General features: G+C 36.4%; 1 protein-coding gene across 12 annotated transcripts in view; it reads right to left on the bottom strand.

Moving 5' to 3' along the window:
* Nucleotides 1-3,496: 3,496 nt before the first annotated feature.
* Nucleotides 3,497-24,432, bottom strand: part of KDM4C (lysine demethylase 4C) — a 437,501-nt gene continuing 416,565 nt past the window's right edge. For all 12 annotated transcript variants that reach the window (XM_012543361.3, XM_012543360.3, XM_012543362.3 and 9 more), the window contains 3 exons: nt 14,555-14,674; nt 7,993-8,085; nt 3,497-4,713 (listed from right to left, as the gene is read on the bottom strand). In XM_012543361.3, the coding sequence (XP_012398815.1) occupies nt 4,537-4,713; nt 7,993-8,085; nt 14,555-14,674 (390 nt within the window). In that variant the 3' untranslated portion in view covers nt 3,497-4,536. The remainder of the gene's footprint in view (nt 4,714-7,992; nt 8,086-14,554; nt 14,675-24,432) is intronic.

Consider the following 24,432-nt stretch of genomic DNA (forward strand, 5'->3'; position numbering starts at 1 on the left):
AAAAAAAAAAAAAAAAAAAAAAAAGCAGTCAGTGTAACACCAAGAAATTAAAATTACAATTGAGGTGTCATACAACAAGTGAAAAGCTTTAACGGTCTGGTCGGAGAACTAATAACCACTTCACAAAGAAAGCAGTGAAGTAAAGAGATGGGTTTCTCAACAGCAAAAGGAGCTCATTTATTCCTAGAACTGTTTTTCTAGCACTGTATATATACAGCTGTACTCAGTTAGGAGACCATTTGTTAGGTATGACCATGAAAAACAGCTGTATTTAAGATTACACTGGAGTATGATCATTTTCTTGCTGTGGCAGCCAATCAGAAATTCTGTTGACAGGCCAACTTGTCCAGAATGCATAATCCTATTTTGATTAAGCCCTCTAATGCCTTACACAGGCTTACTTTCCCTGGCAAACAACTGGGGACATTCAGGTTGGTTCTATTCAAAACCTGGAAGAATTGGAATCAAAAGAAAAAGAGAACAGAATGAGGAAGCATGATGTAGTACAGAAATAAAGTGGAAAAGATGGGGTTCTTTGTTCAGGAATGTATAAACCCTATTGTTGCCATTTGCACAGTTCAAAGGGAAACTTCATGTAGGGAAGAACTCCTGATTGGGATCACTAGATTTAAAGCTGTAAGGAACCTAATTCAATGTTTTCATATTATAAGAAACTGAGGTTGAAAGACTTAATCAAGGTCACCAAGGCCATAGGTAGTTAAAAGTGGTTTTTGAGCCAAATGTTGACAATCAATCTAATACTTTTTCCACTAAATCAAAGTAAGGAACTCTAACTAGGAAGGAAGGAAGGAAGAAAGGAAGGAACTAAGTAATGTTCTGATCCTGTCTCTGCCAATAACTTGCCCCTGGCACTTAAAAGCATTCAATTCAATTCAATCCAACATGGATTTCTTAGGTTCCTATTGTGTAGAGAGCACTATTCAAGGCACTAGGGATACAAAGACAAAAATGAAACAGTCCCTTGCCCTCAAGGGCCTTACATTCTATTGAGAGATACAAAATAAACACAAAATAACTGCAAGTAGGAGAGAGCACTAACAGCTAGGAGGATTAGGAAACACTTTTCTTGAGAGATGGAAGCTGAGGTCAGCTGTGAAGGAAATGAAGGATTCTGAGACAAAGTAGAGGATGAGTATCCCATACATGGAGGGGACTTGGAACACTGATTTCAAGAAATAGCTAGTAGGCCAATTGGACAGGAACAATGACGAAGACAGTTTGAGAAGGTATGCTTACGTAAAACTAGGCAAGCCTTCAATGACTAACTAGTTGAGGAATTTGCCTTTTATCATAGAGGCAAAAGACAACCATTGAAACTTCTTTAGGGGAAATAATGTGGCTCAGAACTGTGCTTTAGGAGGATAACTTTGTGTGGAATGGGACTAGTGGAATGGTGAGGAGAATATGAAAACAGGAAGATTATGTGGAAAAGGATTGCAGCAGATGAGCTTAGAGCTGATGAGCATTACCCCTAACTGATATTGCTGTATGGATGAATAGAAGGGGACCAATATAAGGGATGATGCAGACTTTGAACAGACAAAAGTTAATAACTAATTGTATGTGGTGGGTTAATATGGAGTCTGAAGTTCTGAAGTTGAGTAATTGGAAAAATGGTAATATCCTCAAAAGATAATAAGAATGTTTAGAAGAAGGTTAAGTTTGTAGTGGAAGAAAACGTGTTCTGTTTTAGATAATGAATTTAAGATGTCTAAAGGGCAGATGGGTGGAGATATCCAATAAACAACTGGCAATGCAGAAATGGACCTGCGAAGGAAGATCAGAGATGGATATATAGATTTGAAAGTCATCTTTGTATATAATAATTGAATCTATGGTAGCTGATGAGATAATCAAAAGAGAAAACAGAGAAGAGAGTTCAGAACAGAGACTTACAGGGATAAACACTACATGGTGGTGGGACCCAGATCTAGGAAAGTTAACTGAGGAGTGGTTAGACAAGTTAGAGGTTAAAGAAAAAGGATTACCACAGAAGTCAAGGAAGGAAAGGATGGTCAACACTTTAAAAAGCTATAGAAAAGATAAAGAGGATATTGAGGAAAGGCCATTGTATTTAGCAGTTAAATTTAGGGTTAGGGTTAGGGTTAGGGTTACTTGGAGAAAGCAACTTCAGCCGACTGGAGAAAAAGAAGCTGGACTGGAAGGGGTTGAGTAACAAGAGATGTAGAAAGAAAGACAACATGATACAAGGAAAGTAGCAAGGGATCTTAAGTCAAAGGACTCTTACTACCTTATCACCTAGTGACCTTGAGCAAATCATTTAACTTTGCTCTACTTCAACTGTCTCATTTGAAAAATGAGGGGGTTAAAACTAGATGGCCTCTAATGTCCCTTTCAGTTCTAGATGATTCTTATAGGAGTTGGCTATGAAAGGTAGTAGATAACCTAATAAAATAATTTGAGAGCATGATAGGATTTAAGTGAAAGTTTGGTGTTTCTTGTTTTGTTTTTTCTTTTAAAAGGATGTCTGCAGCCTGTAAGGAAGGAAATAGTATACAAAAGGACACTGACAATGAGAGAAGGGGTGGCGAAAGGGGCAGACTCCCAAAAAAGACCAAGCTTAGGGAGATGGCATCAAAGGCACAAGTAAATGGCTTAGCATTGGTAAAGGATCTCTTTACCAAAGTCTCTTCATCAGAGACTGGAACAAAGCAAGACAAGGTGGAAGATCATGTGCAGAATAGGAGAGGAAAAGAAAGTTTACAGCAAATGGCCTTTATTTTGTCAGTAAAGTATAGACAAAGTCTCTTCTGAGAAGGAGAAAAGAAGAGATAAAGAGGCTTGAGGAGAAAAGAAGTTTTGGAATAACTGCTGGTAGTGCACTAGAGAATAAAAGCCCAGTTGGTTGATATAGCAACATAAATATATAGTGGGCTTAGTCAGTGTAGCTGTGAGACCCTTCAGTGGTATTGAGAAGCACATGAGCAACAACAGAGAAGATTTATAGGATCATAGACTTAGAGATAAAGGAATGTCTTTTAAGTATTCTAGCCCCATCTTTTCATTTCACAGATAAGGAAACAGGCCCAAAGTGGGAAAGTGACTTTCTTCCAAAGCAGGGGACAGGGCTGGGATTTGAACCCACATGTGTCTTATCCAAGTCCATGCCTTATCTACTACACTCTGCTACCTCGAATAAAAAGGAGAAACCCAGTGTAAGCAAGGGTCAGGCCTTTAGATTTTGTACTCCTGTTTCAAAGGAGAAGCTACAAAAAATATATTATGTTGATCCTTTGGGAAAACAAATATATTTGCTAACTTTTCCTAAAGTAACATTAAATCCCTAATCACATGCCGATACAAGATGTCTGGGATAGAGAAGGAAAACCTTCTCGGGTCTGGCAGCTGTAAATGCCATCAACCTAAAACCTCTTCCCACGACTGATTTTTTTTTTTTTTTTTTAAAACTGGAATAGAGTCAGGGAGGTAACTAACCACACCAGAGGACAGTGGGCTGGAGCAAAATGGAATTGTTTATTTTTAAACACTAGTACATTTGCAGGCTGCTTAAAAAGGAAAATCATTATATTAGTTCAAAACTAGCCATGTAAGCATATATATACACATATATATATGTACATATATATGTATATACATATACATATATATATATTTAAACTCTAATTTTACAAACACATAATGAAAGAAACTTGTACTTTACAAATATCTATTTGGAATAAGCATTACGAAAAAAAAAAGTGTTTAAAAATAACTGCCCCAAATTTCCCTCTTTAAATATACAAAAACCCCAAAACAAAACAAAACAAAAGCCCAGATAATTCATAAGAATTTTTCCTTAAAAGCCAAAAAACATTCACAAAGGCCAACAACGCAGTCCCCAATAGACACAATCAAGAGCAAGAGTGATATAAAAAATGTAACAGCTTTGTACAAGTACAGCACAGGTGCATAATGTCTCAGCACCAGACATGCTGCCTTTTGTTTTAAAAATGTTTTATAAAAACTTCCATTTAAAACAAACAAGTTAAAGTCCTTCCCTGCCTGTGGAAAATATTCAAATCTCTCTCTTCCTATCTTTTCGTATAAAGACTTCTAGACCTCAGAAGAGTGGAAATGGTGGGGTTAGGGGAGGGAGAAGGAGACAGAGAGAGAGTCCAATCAAATTTTCCTGCCTGAAAGCTCAAAGTCAGGTTTTGTCCAGAGTTCTTCCGTACTTGGAGTTTCTTTTTAGATGATATCTGTATTGACTACTGTTCCCTCTCACTAGGGAAAGTGGATCCGAAATTATACAAAATTACTGCTTGTGGGTGAGAGGGAGATTGGGAATGATCTTAAATTGATGTGCCAAATCCAGAGTGTGTATTAAAACTTTCTTTGTGGCCAAAACTAGAAGTCTGACTCATTATCCTCAAAAGACACATCCTGACCCTCATCTCACTGAAGCGTATTGTTACAATGACGGCTGGTCATCCACTGTCACGTCTTTCCTTCCTTGGTGTACACTGCTACGATTCTCTGGGTGGCCTAGTAACTCTATAGACCCTTCTGGCACTTCTTCTGAAATGAACTCTTTAAGAAAGTGCGGTACACAGGGTCATCCACGTATTCGTTTTTAAACCTGGAGCTTAACATCCGCTGCCTCTTCTTTTCTCCTTGAATTATGTCGGCTCCATAAAATGTGTCTTCAAACCGCATATCTGAAGCTGTGGACTAAAAACAGGCATTACTCAGGTTGGAAATTTCATTTTCCGAAAGAACATGACATTTTGGCAAATATCACCTAGAGGAATGGAAATTGATCTGATTTATGCAGATGGGAGTCAGAGTTCACTGGGGACAGCAGAACAGACATGCTAATCAAGCCTTCAACATTGGGATCACAAGATTGTGGAACTGGAAGATGTTTTTGCCATATTTTACAGATGAAGAAATTAAAGTCCACAGGGGTTAAGTGGACTATGTGGCTTTTCCCATGATGCTCCAAGGGAGGTACCTGAGGGCTGCAAACACCTGTCTAGCTTTGCCTTCTTAGCTTCCTAAATCTGTTTTCCAGGGCTGCTTGCTCGGCTGACCTCAGTCATTATATTTAATGATATCAAAGTACATAGAGGAGCCTGTGATGTAACCCTTTATTCAAGGTGACTGAGATGGATGCCCGGTGTAGGGGCCTCAGACAAATGTAGCCAAGACTGGCAAGCCAAAAATAATGGAGCAACCCCTGAGGGACCATTGCTGGCAATTAAATAATAAAGTGATGAAAAGGGGAATTAAAAACCATCCCCTGCTGTGTAATAAGATAATTGTCTTTTGAAAGAGCAATCCACTTCCATGGGAGATTGCCAAATCTTACCAAGATGCAAATACTAGAATCAAACAAAAGGGTTCCATGGCTTGCTTCCCTTCTTTCCTCTCCAAATCAGTGGCAAGCATTTTAATTTTGCTTTGGCAGGATGCTGTTGCTGAACTATCTTTCACTTTTATAAAGGCTAGAGTTATCACAGGAGAAAATAAAACATCTCTGAAAGTGTTACCACTGTGAAGGCACAGCAAAAGCCAGCTTCTCAAATGCAATAATAAAACCAATTTACCAGTAGCTACAGTTAATTATGCACTGTTGCTATGGTAATTCTCTGAGACAATAAAAAGTAATGGGGCTGTTTCTGAAGTTAGTAGAAAATAACCCATCACAATCACTGAGGTGGACTGTTGCTTCTTGTGAAAAATGTCTCCTCAGTCATCTAGTTGGTGCTAGAAGGGAGAACAGAAATCAATAGAACCTGAAGGCATCTAGCCTATACATACATATATATATATATATATATATATATATATATATATATATATATATATATACACACACACATACATACACACATACATTGTGGGTGAGAGGGAGATTGGGAATGATCTTAAATTGATGTGCTAAATCCAGAGTGTGTATTAAAACTTTCTTTGTGGCCCAAAACTAGAAGTCTGACTCATTATCCTCAAAAGACACATCCTGACCCTCATCTCACTGAAGCGTATTGTTACAATGACGGCTGGTCATCCACTGTCACGTCTTTCCTTCCTTGGTGCACACTGCTACGATTCTCTGGGTGGCCTAGTAACTCTACAGATCCTTCTGGCACTTCTTTTGAAATGAACTCTTACACACACACACACACACACACACACACACACACACACATATATACATACATACATACACATATATATACATATATAGCTATATCTATAGATATAGATATAACCTGCTATCCTTTTGTAATGTGTATATATGTAATGTGTGTATATGTAATACACACATACATATATACACACATACACACACATACATATATACATACACATATATATACATATATATCTATATCTATAGATATAGATATAACCTGCTATCCTTTTATGGAACATAATGGTAGTTCTTTAAGAGGATCACAGGTTCATTATTTTGAGTTAGAAAACAGCTTAAATGATAACTGGATCTTATGAGACCTTTGAAGACATCTAGTCCAACTCCCTCAATTGAAGATGAGGAACTGAGGCCTAGAACACTTAAATGACTTGTCTAAACTCAAGTCCTCTCCTTTCAAATTCTGTCCCTTTCCCACTCTTATCTATATAATACTTCTAAGGTCTGTGATTTAATACTATTAATATTATTATCATTGATATTATTTCTGGGGCTCAAAACAAAAAGTCTTGCTTATTACCCTCAAAATACATGTTTTGGCCCTCGTCTTCAGAAGCATGCTTTTCTACTGTCAGCTAGTCATTCATTTGTTAAACAGAAAAGGAAAAGGAAAATTTTCAACAATGGGACCATGTTATCATGTGGGTCAATAAACTGAGCTAAACCCAATTTAGGGATTTTTGTTTGGCCACTGGAGATATTCAATGGGACCCTATCCATTTCTTTCTAACCATGTTCAACTATATAACATTAAATGTGTATTCAAATAGGTCAGTGATCCAAGTTATAATACATGTGACAATTTACAGATCTTCTCAGCCACGTTTTTGTCTTTTTGGGGGGGAGGTGGGTCTGAAATTTTTCCTTTGAGAAGGAGAAAAACAAGAAATGCAAAGGTGAATGTATAAGTTAATTGCTATGAATAATTCTTAGAAGCTGATTGGAGATGATTTCAACTATGAAGGATTCTTGAAGGATTTGAGGCTAAATCTATTATACAACAAAGTAATTATCATCCAAGTAGAAATAAAGAAAACACCTTATTTAATGATATGAGGGGGATGGTACTTTAAGTCTAAAATAATCAGTTCCTGTGCTCTATATAGAAACATGGATTTTTTTTTTAAAGTCTAGAAAATAATTTCAGAAGTTATCTATTCTAAATTTTATCAAATAAATCAGGACTTTAAAAATAGGTTCTCAAAAAGGGAAAAACATGGAAAGGGAAGCAACTATTTCTAGCAAATTAAAAGAGGAGGAGAATTCCTTTCAAGGGCTGCTGAGAACTTAGAACATTAAAAGATCCTTCAGGCCTTCTGGACCTTTGATAGGATGTTTGGATAATGTCTTAAATGAAGCATTTGATTTTCTCTTTTTTTTGTACCTCCTTCACTAAAGGTAAGTTTTCTTTTACATGTGTAGATTATATTTTTCAAAGGATGTATTTTTTTTTTTGTCAGAATGAATAGCCTAACTGTAAATCTCAATTCTCTTAACTGTACTATTTTAAAGAACTTCTCCTCTCGTAAAATCAACTGAATGAACCAGTTCATAAATGAGGAAGCTATTTTACAATTAATAGTCAAACAGTTAAGAGAATACTTGAATAATGCTCAGGTTAAAAGCAAAGCTTTATTTTACTCTGAGGTAGTTTACGGCAGCTTTTTTAGGGAAAAGAGAATTTGGTCTGGAACTGTGATTTCATCAGAACCAGGAATTCTTAGTAGTGACTGTAGGAAATAAAGGGAGAGAATGAACACCAATAGCTATATCAGACATTATCTAGCACTTACAAATCGAGCTTTCACTCGTTTAGGCAACTCTTCATCTAAGGTGTAAATGTCCTCTCTCTTCATTGCAATCTGGGATCCATCTTCAAATTCAACCTAACAAAAAACATAGATTAAAAAAAATCAACTGTTACAATGCATAGAAAGGACACTTAAAAAAAAAAAAGAAAAGAAATACAGGCATCAATGAACATGGCACAGGAAGTAGAAATTGTTTTCTTTTCTTCTTAGTTGATTTTACCTAGCTCCTGACAAAAATTTACTTTCTAAAACCAAAATTCCTGAAAATTAGGTTCTTGGAAGAAGAGATATTAAAAACTGCATTTCCTAAAGCAAAAACAAAGACAAAAAGTAGTTGCAGCTCAAATTATTGCTCAGAATACACAATTATAGGAAATTTAGCAATCAGATTTGTGTAAACAGACTGGGTTGGCCCATCTGGGTCATTTATTTATTTAATAAGTTATGGCAGCATAAAAAGGAGGGCTGTTTTTCTTTCAGAAGGAAAAAAAATCATATATCATGTTGTACAAAAATCCCCTTAACCCAAATTCTCATTTCAGCTATAGCCATATTAAAATTTTAGTTTCCAACCTCATAATAGTCAAGTTCTAAGTGGTTGGGAATGTCCTAAAGTGTGTGATTTGTCAAATGAATGAGAATCATCTAAAATGAAGATGCTTTTACATTGTTATCAATTTACTGAGGGCAGAAATTAATTTCAACATACCACATTTCAAGGTTATAGAAGGCCACTGCAGAAAAAGAGAGAAATGACAATGAAGGAAATAACAGTTATATTGAATCTGGTGCATTTCTTTAAAATGTTCATCGCAGGTGAAGAACTTTATCTTACTTAAATCCTGATTTAGTCCAGTATTACCTTTTTTTTATAGAAAATGAGAATAAAAAGAGTCAGAAGTAGGAATGGCTGCTTGGGGTAGAGAGGATGTGATGAGCTAATAATTATGCTGTACTTTGCCCTGGCAAGGTCACATGTGGATTACTAAGGCTAGTTCTTGTTGCTGTACTGTAGGGAATGACATAGAGCAGAAGAGAAGTGATCAATATGGTGAGAAGATTGGAAAATGTGCTAAAAGAAGCAATGTTTTTCCTGGCTAAGAGAAAACTTAGGAAGACACATGACAGCTGTTTTCTAGTACTTGAAAGGCTGTCATGTGAAAAAGGATTAGATTTAATCTGCTTAGGCCATCAGAACAAAACCAAGAGTGGTGATTGGAAGTGTCAGAGCAGCATGTTTACATTTGACATGAGGAAAACCTTCCTGGCAATCAGAGATATCCCAAAGTTGAATGAAGTTCCTAAGGAGATGAAGGCCTCATCATTTTTAGAGGCCGTCTAGGAGAGGGCAGATGACCCTTTGTTGGGAATTTTGCAGAATAGATTCTTGATCAAGTAAGGGTGGGATTAGATGGCCTCTGAGGATCTTTTCCATTCTTTTATTCTATGAATCCCAAAATACCCCATCTTTGAAATAATTATGTCTTTTCAAAAGCTACTAATATTTCCCCCCCTTGAAGATATCATCTCTATAACTTAACTATTTCCTACTATCTATGCTATATAAAAGTTAAGCTTTCTTGTCATCATAAATAAGAAAACAATTGATTTAGTAAGATATTCCTTACTCAACTTAAAATATACCATGATTTGAATAAACCTTATTGAAAATAAATGACAGTTGTATTTCATGTTATCCATATATTACAAAATATCTTATTTACCTTAAGTATGAATGTGGAATTAAGTCTTCATAGTTTGGGGATTGTAAATAAGTTAAGTGGTATTTGTTTTCATTTAAAAAAATTTTTAAATTTCTTCAGCATAGTTATTCACTTAACTCTCATATTTGCAGATGGCACTGTACTAATAATTAGACTAATACCTATGATGACTCCTGAATCAAATTCCTAATAATTCAAAAAACTTCAGTTTAGTCATTCACATTGGAAAAACAAAGTAAATAAAAAATACCTAATACTCCAATTGTAACATCAGCCCAATGTACAACTACCTACATTAATTCAGTATTACATGTAATCTCAGATGGATGCTGGGCCCAGAATTGGATAGGAGGAGATCAATATAGTCTACATTTGGGAAACTGTGTAGCACTTTAAATGATTCCAGCCTGCCCCTTGTGGCAAAAGCCAATTTTTCAAATTCTAAATTTCCTAGAACAATCTTACATGGCTGAAAAACATGAAATACCATGATCTCAGATTAGTCAAAATGGAAAGCAATTCAAAGACCAATGGAGAGAGATGCGTGCATGTGACTAGCAGCCTATTAAGCTTATTCTGGAATCCAATCCTATGAACATTGATTAACTTCCTGTTCTGTGGCAGGCACTGTGCTAAGTGCTGAAGTTAGAATTAATAAGCGGAAGGCAGTCTGTGCCCTTAAGGAGCTTACAATTTAAAAGGGAGAGATAACTTTTATAAAAGGAAGCAAAAAAAAAAAAAGGCAAGGGGAAGGGACAATAGAAGTTCCCAGAATGGAAGCAGTGTGTTCCTTGGAATTGAAAAAACTAGTCAGAGCAGCAGATACAAAGCAAAGAGTCCAGGTTTCTGCTTCCTGCAAATACCTTCAGGCATTAGGAAGAACTGGGTCCTCTGTCCTTGTTGAGCATGGATCCCTAGCCTCTACCTAGCAGGGTGTTCAGCACATATTTGCTTGGTAACTGATTATATGTTTGATCTGCATTCTTGAAGTGAGTAACCCACAATAAGAAATCACAAATTCATCTAGACACTGAATCAACTCATTCACTATACAGAACTGCACCTTGTAATGTAGCAAACAAATGATATCGATTATCATAGCTGGCGATGAATCTAATCACATATATCCTTTCACACTGAAGGTGGCTCTTGGACTGAGTCTTGAAAGAAAACAGGAATTCTAAGGCTGAGAAGGCAATGTATAGCAGGCTGGTCAGGGGGAAAGCACAGAAAAGAGAGATAGAATTCTTTGTGCAAAATATTTCACAGTGAGTTCTTTGGAATATGAATCTTCACTTTTGCATTTACTGGTGAATTCAAGTTGAGTACTCCATTTCTTTTTTATCTACTTTTTAATACCTATTAATTCTCTTAAGTATTAGGATTAGCACTAAAAATTTGCATAGCACTTTGCCCTCTTTGAAATGTTTAATGTACCCCAAATGTCTTTAAATCAAGTAATAGAATGGTAGCTTAATATAACTACCATTAAAATAGCTCTTTTAACTATTAATGGCTTAAAATAGCTCTTTTCCATAAGAATACTGCTAGACTTGGGTAATCATAAAATTTGAGTAAAAATCCTACTTCCAACATGTTTTAGCCATGTGATCACAACTACGTCATCTAACTTCCTAGACTTAATTTTTTAATCTATAAAATATTTTCATTTCCTCCTTCACAGGGCTACTACGAGGAAAGTTAACAGTAATTTTAATTAAAAAGTAAAAGAAGTATAGACTGTTAATTATCACCAATTGTACCAGTACTTAGTACTGTATATTCTTATCAAGTCTCTATGTACCATTTTCCTTTAGTTGAGTTTCAAGACAAAGACTGAATAAAGTTGGTAAAACTTGTTGCACTCATTTGTCTATTTTAACATGAAAGCTTCCCATGCCAAATCTGAACCACATTATTCTTTGCTACAGTACAATAAAGAATATAAAAAGCAAGTTACAAAATTCAAAAATGGACCTCATGAAGAATGAATTTAAGTATTTTCCCCTGCCCCCATGAAATACTTTTATGTAGAACTGAACATGCTATTACCTAATTTTTCAACCGTAAGGCTCTGGCCTCTTACCCTATGACTTTCTCCTGATTGAAGTCTCAGCACCATTTCCATTAAAAGAAGAACCACGGTCCTATAACTTGACACTATTTCTGTTGTGCTTCCTTCCTTCCTTCTCCACTTCTCTCCTCACTATCACTTCTCCTAAGCGCCTTCTGCTTATATGATTATTCTCAGAGGAGCAATATATTTCTCTCAGTTTGTCTTCCATTAAAGCAAGACAAAATTTATTTCATTTTTTCCCCCAAAATTCTCCAAACACCATTAATTACTGCATCTGGCACTATACAGTTTTGTATAACCCACTTTTCCACTTAAGCTTTTACCCCTTATCAGTCTTGACACAATGTCTTTGCTGATATAAGCAGCCTTATCATTCTTTTAACATAACAGGCCTACAACTTCAAGCTTTTTGAATTCTCTCCATTTTTAAGCTACTTTTGAGCCTAAGAATAACTCTTGCCTTTTTTGTTTTACTAAATATCCTGCAGCTCTTGGACACTAGTGAACAACATCATGGGCTTTTTCTTGCTGGATTATACCTTTTCTGAAGCAAGGAAATTTTGCCGGTTGTGACGTAAAACTCCCTGAAGTTACTTCTATGTGTATATATGCTCTGTAGTAACATACAGACCACATATAGACCAGACCTTTGGGGTAGTAATATACAGATCACGGAGTTGGTAGGCTCAGACCTTTGGGAGGATTTACTCTTCTCCCTTTTGTGTCAGCCTTTAAAAGTGAGCAAAGAATAATTGGGGGTAGAAGGGGAAAGAAGGTTCTTTTTTCAAGCTTGTCCATTTTAGCTCTCTTCCAAAGTATAATACTAGCACATTTGTGTGTGTGTGTGTGTATAGAAGATAAATATGGAGGGGGAAGATCAACTATCCTTCCCAACCCTAGTTACCTTTTACTGCCTTAATGCAGAAGAAGCCCATAAAAATAACATAAAACTATGCAGGTTTCGTGGCTGTTCTCTGGTATTCCCCTCCTCTTTGCCCCCCCCCCCCCCCCAGGCCCTTCTCTGAAAACAAGTTAGATACCAGAGACATGAGATCGGGCTTTCTCAGTTCCAGAAATGTCCCAAGCAGCTGAGGCAGTAAAGGAATTATCTTGAAGAAGTACATAAAAGCTCCATGTGCTTGCCCAAGTGCCCACACAATCATCCCATCATTCCTTGTTAGAGGATGAGAACTAAGTAGCTTAATCCTGATATATAATCATGTAATCAGTGAAGGGAAACTTTTTTAGTAACCTCAAGAATTGAGGATTTCCTCAAGTTACTCTAAGTTCAACTATTCAGAGATCTGGCCTTTTAGAAAGAAAAAGTTATACCTAAGTAATGTGTCTCTTAGAGAAGAGCCCCAACAACTAGAGGAGTGGTAAGGGATTGTAGACACATATAAGAAAATATAAGACCTTTGCTTTGTCTCTTCCTATTACTATTATTGATATAACAAAAATTTCATGGGAAGGGAGTTGCCTGGTTAGGTATATCTGCCTGGTGGGGGAAGTCCAAATGACATCATTGTGGTATGATATCATGTGGAAAACAGGGATTCACTAGAATGTCAGGGACTCCCCAGATGATCCCCAACTTGAATTTTCTGCCAAGGGAAGTTCAAAGTACAAAGTGGTGAGTCTTTAGGCCCCCAGCTTATTGCCTTTATGTCTTTTAGGACCTTGGTGGAAAAGTAGGAGTCAAAGAAATGTGTTCATTTTAAGGGTTTTTGCTAGTCCATTTATGCATTGTCTACATTTCTTTGGGGACTTCTTTATATTCTTTGCATCTTCTGCATTTTATTGGAGCAAGATAAAGGCAGTCCTGCTGCCACTTCTTACCTTGAATTCTTGGAAAGGAGATGAGTGCTGTAACCCAGATCTGTGTCAATTTAGACACAAGCTGTAGAGAGCTGTGCATATTCAGAGATTTCCCAGAGTAGACACTGGGTGAAGATGAAGACAATAATATGCTGAACACAGTATAACCTTTGGAGGGAGACTCCCTAGATCAGAAGGTTGTGCTTATTGGATTTGATAGCCATAATATAGCAGCTGCCATGATGCACCCACAAGAACTTTAGGGATCTGTCTAATCCAATTCTAAAATTTTTAGATAAGGAAACTGAGGCATTTGCCCCAAATAACACAGGTCATAAATAGCAGAGCCATGATTCAAATCTAGATCTTCCAACTATCCATCCATTACACAGTGTGCTTCAGGTCTATGGGAACTTGAATCAATTTGACTTTCTGCAGTACAGACAACTTCAGAATAAATGGTCCAGCAATATAATAGGAAAATGTTGGACCCAGAGTCAAAAAAGACTTGACTGGGATCCTAGCACTTATTAGTAATGTGACTTTGACCAAGTCCCTTGGTCTCTCCAACTTTCAGTCTCTTCATCTACAAAACAGGGATAATAATGTCTATATCACAGAACAATTGTGAGCAAAATACTAGATTAACTTTTACTAATTACTTTCTATGATCTTACATCTTCCAAATAAAAGATCACAAACTTCTATTGATGCTTCTCAATATTAGAGGGAAAATAAGAAATTCTTGTTTGGTACATTGGCACCAAATGATAAAGCTTTAGCATAGCTTCTCACTGTCAACCACTTAGTAATTGCATTTTTACTGTGTGTTTATGTTTTAGTTGTGTTTTCATCAGTGTACTCTGTCAACACACTTTGTTTTTTCATTTTATTTCGGCTTTGTACACAGAGAGAATTTACCCACCTGATACATGTGAGCCACATTGGTGCCCAGATATTTGGCACCATAGAGTTTTCCATCAGGCCACTTGACTTGAACAACTTCTCCCTCAGCAGGCGGGCCCAGCTTCAAGCAATCTCTGCTCTGTTGACAGAAAAGGGCAGGAGGATTTTTAAAGTGAGTGACTAAGTTACTGCCTCTGAAACTTAACACATTATCAACTTCGTGACAATTAGAGAGGAGTGTTATCTCTGTGCTTCATGCATTATGATCTTGTATTGGTCTTTAGGGGGAGCAGACAGGATTCACAGGCATACTTAGCTACAGTCAGTGCCATAAAGTTTTAAAGAAGCCACAGAAATGCAAGCAAGGGAAAACTATTATTTACATTGATGTTTGACAAGGAATAATTCAGATGATAACTAAAATATACATAAAAATAAAGATTCACTGAAAGACAGTCCTGATAGTTCTGTATATTTTTACTTGGAATGTGCCTTTGATGATACTAACCTGGACTTTCAAGACAACTACATTTCCTTAGGAAAACTTTGCAAATGGGTTAAATAAAAAATTATGAAATTCAAAGTATACAGAATAACATGATTAAGGTGAATATAGTGAAATTATACAGTCGACTAGTTTGGTAGATTTTTTTGCACATTGAGCAATTCATATTTTGCTAATGGTAATATTTTTCTGATGAGGCCAATTTTACTGATTAAAAGACACACTTGACCAGTCAAGCTATAAATGGAGAGACTGTGAGTTAGCTCTGTGGTTTTATTGTGAGACATACATAGGAAATATTTGGTTATTTACAACTAGAACTCTGCCATGTATTGCTTTTTATTATTAGCAGAAATTCCGCATGACAGAAGAGACCCTATTTATCAGCAAAAAAAGGCGCCAGTATTATTGTTTGGTTCATGTCATGCATGGAAGGTTTGGCGGTCCATTTATTTGACCATACATCAAACACAGGAATGGATTGAGATTATTATTGGCTGGGCTATTAAAAAAATGCTGTGTTCAGTGGTCTATAGTTTATAAGACTGAAGAACTAGGATGATGGCACCTTAGTCCCAAGACAAATTTGGTATTTTTCTTCACAATAGTTGATTTCTGGGCAATAAAAATCTAAAGGAAAGAGTGAATAGAAATTTAATTTGTGATTGCTCAGGGATTTATCACTTTTTCCCTTCTTATCTCATTTCCAAAAGTTTGCATAGTATTAATCAGTCAACAAGTATTAATAAAATGTTTCCTATGTCCTAGGCATTTTTATTAAGACCACTGGAAATTATTGGATTTGATATTATATGCCACACATGTTACAATTTCCCATATTAGTCACTATTTCAATTTTGATATGACTGAGTGGATACCTAGCTATTATGTGGAAAAGTTAAGATTTACATACTTTGGACATGGATATGAAGGTATTCACAAACTACTTATTTACCAAAGTAGACAGTCTGTTTTAATTGTGTAAGTTTAGTCATGAAAACTAACTCAACCTGTAATTTTAGGCATTATGTCACCAGGTGGTAGTAGCGTACCACAGCAAAAAAAGTCTAAGCAGTAAAGGGATAAGTCCTAGATCTTTTTAAGTAAATTAAGATAATTAAATTTTATATGGGTTTTACATATGTAGTCATATAAAACATATTTCCATATTAGTCAGGTTGTAAAAGAAAACACAACAAACAAAACAAAAGAAACAACAACAACAAAAACAAGAAAAATAAAAGTGTAAAAAAAAAAAAAGTATGCTTCCATCTTTTTAAAGAAAAGAGGTGGTATGGAATAGAAGATTGGGAACTGGCCCCAGAGTCAGCAATATCTGGATTCAAGTCTTGCCACTCACGAAAACTGGCTGTGGGCACCTAGGTAAATGATGTAGCCTCTAAGTGTCAACAGGCAACTCTCCAAGTTACACAAAAGGTGATAATCTACACTGATAGAGGGAGTTGTTCACTAGGAGCTCTTTACATAGCAGAAATCACTTTTTTAGTCTAAAAAGCAATAACAAAAAGAGATGGAAAACAAAAATAAAGTAATTTTCTCCCAACTTATTTTAGTTTATAAAAAAGAGAATTTTATTAAAATAGCTAAATGCAGCTTTAACTAATACAGAAGAAAATTCTTTTAGAGAAAGTCTTAAAAATGCTTATGATTTAATTTGAAATCTCCTTAATTCTTACCTTTTTCCTATCAATCCATCTTGAATATAAACTTGGAGTCAAATGCTCTCCCTTAGCACTTTGTCTTCAGGATTTTGTGGCTTTAAGCACAACTAAAGCTTCTTATTTTTCAGTGCCTGGCTAATGTTTCTCTAGCAGGCACAAAAGTCTTAAGTATTATATCAAGGTTGTCAAAAAATAAGAATAGTTGGCATTTAAGATGTATTTTAAGATGCACAAAGAGCTTTACATATGTTGTCTTCTTTCATCTTTATAACTCTATGAGATGGTTAACATAAGCAATGTTATCCTCATTTTACATATGAGAACCTGAGGCTTAGGATAAACAACTTCACTACAGTCACATGATTTTTAAATTTTAAAGTTAAGACTTGAATCTAGGTCTCTCCTGGATGTGTTTAGAGTTTTTTCCCTACTATACCATTATGTTCAACTTAACTACATGGAAGACCATACTGTTTCTGTTTTCTTTCTTTATTAAGGAAGATGAGAAAGAAGGAAAAAAAAAACTAAAGTTCTGCTGCTTAGAAAATTCTGTTCATTTGCCCAGTATTACTAAGAAATCCAAGCAAAAATTGATATCTTCACATATCTCCACCCACCCCAAAGATTCAGCTACAGTTTTTTGGAACTTGATTCTTTACTTGTTTAATTACTGGTTCTTACTAGCAAGCTACTTAAGGTCATACGTGATCTCAGTTTGCTAAAAATTGCTTTCTGAAAGGACCTATATCCCTTTATACAGAACTGAAAATTATGAGGAAAAAAATTTAAACACAACCTTTGAACAGAGGTAACCAACTATGAATCATCAATATAGTTATAGCTTAAAAAAAAAAAAGCACAAGGATGAAAAACAAAATGAAGGAGACCATGGACCAATCCTTCTGAACTAGTTGGAACCTTTGAAAAGCACTGACTACAATTCTAAACTTCTGAAGGAAAGAAGGAAGGGCATCCCTGGTAACGACTGAATAGCAAGGTTGTAAATAGCCAAACAATTCAAAGTAAGATTAAGAGAAAAATTAAAAGGACTTTTATCATCGGTGCTAAAGAGACTATTATAGATTGCAATGCATGCTGCAAAGAAGGAACAGTAACACTTCCACTTCAAACCAAATCACTACACTAGGAAAATGGCTTGCTAAGGTCCTTCTCTGTTTATTTCCTTACTTCAAGGTTCTATGATTTTATTGGTATTGGGAACTAAATATGAAGCCTTTTCAGCTAGTGTCCTGCTAGAACAGTTTTCAAGGACCCCTAATTACTTACTTCTCTGTCATGACAAAGGAAGCTTTTCGAGAAATGTGAATAAATAATGCTAATTATAGAACTCTAGGATTAAGAATTAGAAGAAACTTTAGAAATTATCTTATCCAATCCCTCCATTTTACATGAGACCTAAATTAACTCAAATTTATGGAGTAATTAAGAATGCTATTTAAGTTAGTAGGAAGGAAGGAAGGAAAGTACCTACTATGGGCCAGAGACCTATGCTAAGCACTTTACAACTACCTGATCCTGACAACAACCTTCAAAGGTAAGTGCAATTTTATAGCTGAGGAAAATGAGGCAAATGAAAGTTTAGTGATTTACAGAGGATCAAAAACAAGCAGGTATTTGTGGCTGGGGTTGAACTTAGATCTTGATCTCAGGCTCATTTCATCCCTTGAGCTATCTAAAAGCCTCTATAAGAATTGTTATTACCATTTTACAGATAAGGACAGTGGAACAATAAAGATAAAAGTGTTTTACCTACTGTCTATTCAGCTGATAAGTCAGTAGAGTCATTTTCTAATGCAAAGCACTGAAAATACTTATTCTATCCTGATCTACTGTTTCCCATTAGGAATGGATAGAATCACTTCTCATATAGAGATACTCTTTCTGAGGTGGTCTAAACTTAACTTTTCCCTATGCAGGTATGCCATGAAAATATCTGAGAAACCTAAGTGTTTAAAAGGTTTTTCCTGGTGGTTCAAATGGTACTTCAGGAGGCAGTAATCTCCTTGAGCCACTTCAAACTCCCTTTCCTCTGTGTCATGCTGGGCTGTAGATTACATACATTACCAAGACAGGAGAAAGGAGAATCAACAGAGGAGAAAATTAAATGGGAGTAAAGTATATAGGAAATAAAGTAGCTCCAAAGAGGAAGTGTGCTTATAAAGTATAAAGAAATCAAATTGGTTGCTTAATAATTACTAGAAAAGGTCTTCTTCAGAGCTCCCTTTTCCCAACAATGTTGCCATCCCAAAAGATTTTTGTAGCTCTACTTTTAGGAAATGCCTTTAGGCTCAGGAATAATGGTTTTCTCATCATTTATTAAAGCAGTACTAAAACTGGCATTAATAGCCAAACTGGCTTTTCCCAGTGATCAAATCTGCTCTAAAAGGAATAAGATTTGTGCTCACTGAGGAAATTCCAAAATACATACCATAGGTTCTAAAAGTGTCCCAAGAAAAGATCTAAATTTCTAAACATTAATAATAGAGTTGGAATTAAGTAAGAACTTTATTAGAGAGTAAACTCTAATTTGGATTTATTCTTATTTTGTCATCCATACCTCATGTATACAGAGGTAGGAACAGACACCTAATAGCAGAAGCTAACTCATTCATTACTATTATTTCTATCAAGTGTCTCTTGTGTTACATAAATCCAGAATCAATCAATCACATTGAAATGATTGATTTCTTAAGGCCACTTTCCCTGACAACATTATTCATTTTAATGTTAATATACTTCTGATATATTGGAAAAGGAAAATCTGAATGCATCCATTTCATGCTTTACTTTTTAATTGTATTTGTTACTGCTTAGGAAATAGTGTCTTTTTAGGCCTTAGATTAAGGGATTGCAGCCAAAGTGCTTCAAGAAAGACATTAATTATCTTTGGAAGAAACCAAGTCTGATTTGCTATTTTCCTTTTAAATAGGTTAAAATTTAAAAAAAATTTTTTTTAAAGAACATCATTTAATGTTACTCAAACTGGGTCTCATGGATAGCAATACTACACTACAGTGACTTCCATTTGGCTTCCTAAAACATTCAGTTGGGGATCTTTAGTTTCTTTTCCAAAAGCATCTTTTTTCAAATGATAAAATTCAGGCCTTATTAGATATAGTACAGGAGCATCTTGACCAAGGACACTTAAAACCTTCTCTAAGTCCTTGGAATTCCCCAGTGTTTGTTGTAAAAAAGAAATCTGGAAAATGGAGGATGTTAACAGATTTAAGAAAGGTGAATGAACAGATGGAAACTATGGGAACTCTTCAGCCTGGACTTCCATCTCCTACTCAATTGCCTAGAGAATGGCCTCTTTGGGTCATAGATATTAAGGATTGTTTCTATTCTATCCCTCTGGACAAGGAGGATATGAAAAGATTTGCCTTTTCAGTACCCAGCATTAACTTAGCTGAGCCTTATAAAAGATATGAATGGACAGTTTTGCCACAGGGAATGAAAAACAGCCCTACTTACTATGTGTCAAATGTATGTTGCTGCTGCTCTTGCTCCAGTAAGAAAAGCATTCCCAAAAGTTATGCTATTACATTACATGGATGATATATTGGGATGTGCACCTGAGGAACAAATATTAGAAGCATGTCTACAAAAGACCATAGAAACACTAAGGAATTACAAATTATACATAGCACCAGAAAAAACTCAAAGACATGCTCCTTTTCAATATTTAGGATATGAAGTATACCCTAAGGTGCTTACAGTTCAAAAACTGTCCTTAAGAACAGAGAAGCTAAACACATCGAATGATTTTCAGAAATTGATAGGAGATATCCAATGGATGTGACCAGTGTTAGGTTTGACTACCTATCAATTACAACCGTTATATGACATTTTAAGGGCAGACAGTGCTTTAAATTTACCACGCCAGCTTACAAAAGAAGCTCAAGAGGCTTTGAGAGAAGTTGAACAGGCATTATCCAATGTGGTTGAAAGAGTCACTCAAAAACCCTTGGAAATATCAGTTTTTGCCACACAAGAGGCACCCATAGCAGTTCTTCATCAAGGAGACAGTATGATAGAGTCAGTGAACCTTCTGGCACAACCAGAACAAAGACTTACACCCTACCCAGTGCTTGTGGCTAGAATTATCTGGGACAAGACCTGACAAAATATACACCTTTTATACCAATACACAAATTAATGTGTGTTGTGAGACCATCCCAGAGTGGCAAATTTGATTAGCCATGACTCCAAATTTTATACATGGGTCTCCATTAAAGATAACCAGACTATTACATAATTGGCGATGGATTCTTGAAGAAAAAGTTTCTAAAGTTCCTCTTAAAGGACCAACTATCTTCATGGATGCATCCAAACATAATATTTGTGCTGTGTACTCTCATGATCTAACTATAAAGAGAGTGGTCAGAACTCCTTTTCAGTCCACTCAGCAGAATGAATTGTACACGATCATTCTAGCTCTTACTTATTATCCAGGAGACATAAATATAATATCTGATTCGGCCTATTCAGTAAGTGTGGTACAAAGAATTGCCACAGCTCAAATAAAATTTGCAGCCTCTAATATATATCAGCTCTTTAAGAAACTTCAAGAACAAGTGAGAAAGCATCCAGGTAAGATCTATATATTACATGTCCATTCTCATAGTGGACTTCCAGGTCCCATTTTTGATGGCAATTCAAAGGCAGTTAGCCTTTTAACTATGTAATACCCCTTTGTTCTAAGAAGCCCAGGCATCTCATTCTAAATATCATCAGGCTGCTCGAGCTTTAACGTTTACAATTTGAAATAACAAGAGAGGAAGCTAGGAGCATAGTAAAAGCCTGTACGGCTTGACTTCCTTTCCACACTCCTACAATGCCTCCAGGGAAGAACCCTCGTGGTTTGAGACCCAATGAAATCTGGCAAATGGATGTGACCCACTATAAATCCTTTGGTCGTCTGTCTTTATCCACGTTGTGGTAGACACCTTTTCGAGATTCACTTTTACAATGCCAGCAGCAAAAGAGACAGCCCGAGTGGTCACTGAATTCCTCACACAAGCATTTGCCATTATGGGTGTGCCACAAGCAATAAAAACAGACAATGGTCCTGCTTATACTTCGAAACATTTTGCACACTTTTGTGCACAGTATAAGATTTTACACACCACGGGCATACCTTTTAATCCTCAAGGACAGGCAATAGTGGAGAGGAGAAACAGAGATATTAAGACACTACTCCAAAAACAAAAGAAAGGGGGAGCCACAGGTAACCCTAGAGAACTTCTAAATCTAGCTCTTTATACTATTAACTTCTTGATTTTTGACAAAGATGCACTGGCTCCGGCAGACAGGTTTTATAACCCACTAGAAGGTCAGTGTCCAGTGCGAGCAGCTCCACTATCTTTAGATAATTGCCAGGTGATGTGGAGAGACCCAGAAAGTGGTGAATGGAAAGTACCAGATAGGCTAACCGCTTTGGAGAGAGGGTTTGCTTGTATCTCTACAGATGGAGAAGGAATCAGATGGGTGCCAACGAGCCATATTCGCCTTGTCCATCGCAGAGAGACGGAGCAGACCCTTGAAACAAAGGAGAAGACCCAAGAAATATCGGGTGGTTCTGTTGCTGATTGTGCTCACCATTGAAAGAGCGTGGCAGTTATGGCATTTGACTCATGGACATCAAAGATTTTAGGACTTGAAAACCCTCAGGAATCATTGGATTCTCTGAGACATAAAGATTGTTGTAGGACTTGAAAACCCTCAGGAATCATTGGATTCTCTGAGACATAGGACTTGAAAACCCTCAGGAATCATTGGATTCTCTGAGACATAGGATTTGAAAACTCTCAGGAATCATTGGATTCTCTGAGAAATGATAAGACTGTTACAGGACTTCAAAATCTGCTGGAATCATTGGATTCCCTAACACATAAAAAGACTTTTGCAGGACTTCAAAAACTCAGGGGGAATCATTGGATTCCCTGACATGTGAAGCAATGGGCAATAGATTGCTTCTGGACTATCTCTTGGCTGCTGAAGAAGGTGTATGTGTGACTGTTGTTTACATACCCTCCTTCTAGGGCTTCTGGTGATCTTTTCTAACACCATGTTGATTTATATTGTTTGCTATTCTGCTACTTGCGTGTACAATTCATGTTTGTTACACCACATCAAGCCTGCACTGACTGAGGGGAGGGTCATCCCTAATAGCCTCTGCGTTATTGCTATGTGCTTGTGTAATACCTCCCATGCTGATGGGTTTGTGCATAATAAGACCCTTCAGCCCAGAAACCCGCTAGCAACCCCCACTTCCCTTTGGTGCTTTTCATCTCCCTTCCTGAGATGTCAGGGAGGGCATGATCATCTTTTTAGTGCTTTCACCGCCTTTCCTGAGAAGTCAGGGAGGCTGTGATCACCTCCTTTTCGGTGCTTTCACCTCCTTCCCTGAGAAGTTAGGGAGGCTGTGATCACCTCCCCTTGGGGGCTCTTACCTCCCTGAGGAGTCAGGGATGGCATGACCACCTGTGTTCTAAAACAAAAGAAAGCGGGAGATGTAATGGGCTGAGGTTTGAGTTGATGCACTGAGGTCCCAAGTATGTGAGGCTAAATAGTAATTGGGCTATACTCTATTAATATACATGATTGGATAAAGAATGGTCCCTGCCCACTCTCCGTGCAAGTCCTAATGTGTGTATAGGAAATGACGATTTTGGTGGGTGGAGGCAGAGAGAGAGAGACAGGAAGAGAAGCTGGGAGAGATTGGGCCTGGGTTCTATACTCCTAGCTGCTGGTTGTGTGGCTGTTGGTCTAGCTAGCTTCTTGACTCAGCTGCACACATTGCTATCACCGATTCTCTTCCACCTCCGATCTTTCTTCACTGAGAATAAAGACTGACGATTTCCCCCTAACCTGAATTCCTGACTCCGGCTGATTTTAAAATTGGTCTTCACATTCTTCACATTTTGGTACTTGACAAAACTCATTTTCTAAAACATATTTTCTTCCCCATATAAAGAATACATTAGAACTTATTGATCAAATCCTCATGTGCCAATTAGTTAAGAGAACAATTTTCCTTTAACTCTCTATAAGAAGGAATGAAACACTGGAAATTCAGGAAAGGTTTTAAAAATATATTTCAGAATGATGGTGTATTTTTGTGCTGACATATTATTAAGAAAAATTTATAGAGGTATTATGGAATAATTAGGGTTAGCTTTAGGAACAGTAAAGCTTGGGGTCAAGATCTGCCTTTGGCACTATCACCTCTGTGCCCATGAGGCAAATCACATGGTCTCTCAGTGAAATAAGCTGACAATCTCCATTAGTGGAAGGAGTTCCCTACACCATGATATCATAGATTTGGACCATTAATATTATAGAATGAGGTTAGCAAAAGGTATATTTGTAAAATAATAATAATAATAATAATAATAATAATAATAATAATAATAACTGGAAAGCAACCTTACATTAAAAAAAAAACAATAAGGATGTTACATACTGAAATCTTTAAAAAAGAATGAATTTGTTTAAGTTTGGTTTTTAAAATTAATTTTGGACTGCCTTTTTTTTAAGTTAGGAGACAAAAATAAAAGTAATGTTAATAAGCTGACCTAAATGGGTCACTGAAAAAGGGATTTAGGATGGCAGAGGTTCACTTGAAGGTAATGAAGAAAAACAGCTCTAAAAATGTTTTATGAACATGCACCAAATCAGAGAGTC

Source organism: Sarcophilus harrisii, chromosome 1 (genome assembly GCF_902635505.1).
Source record: "Sarcophilus harrisii chromosome 1, mSarHar1.11, whole genome shotgun sequence".
In the NCBI taxonomy this organism is placed as follows: domain Eukaryota; kingdom Metazoa; phylum Chordata; class Mammalia; order Dasyuromorphia; family Dasyuridae; genus Sarcophilus; species Sarcophilus harrisii.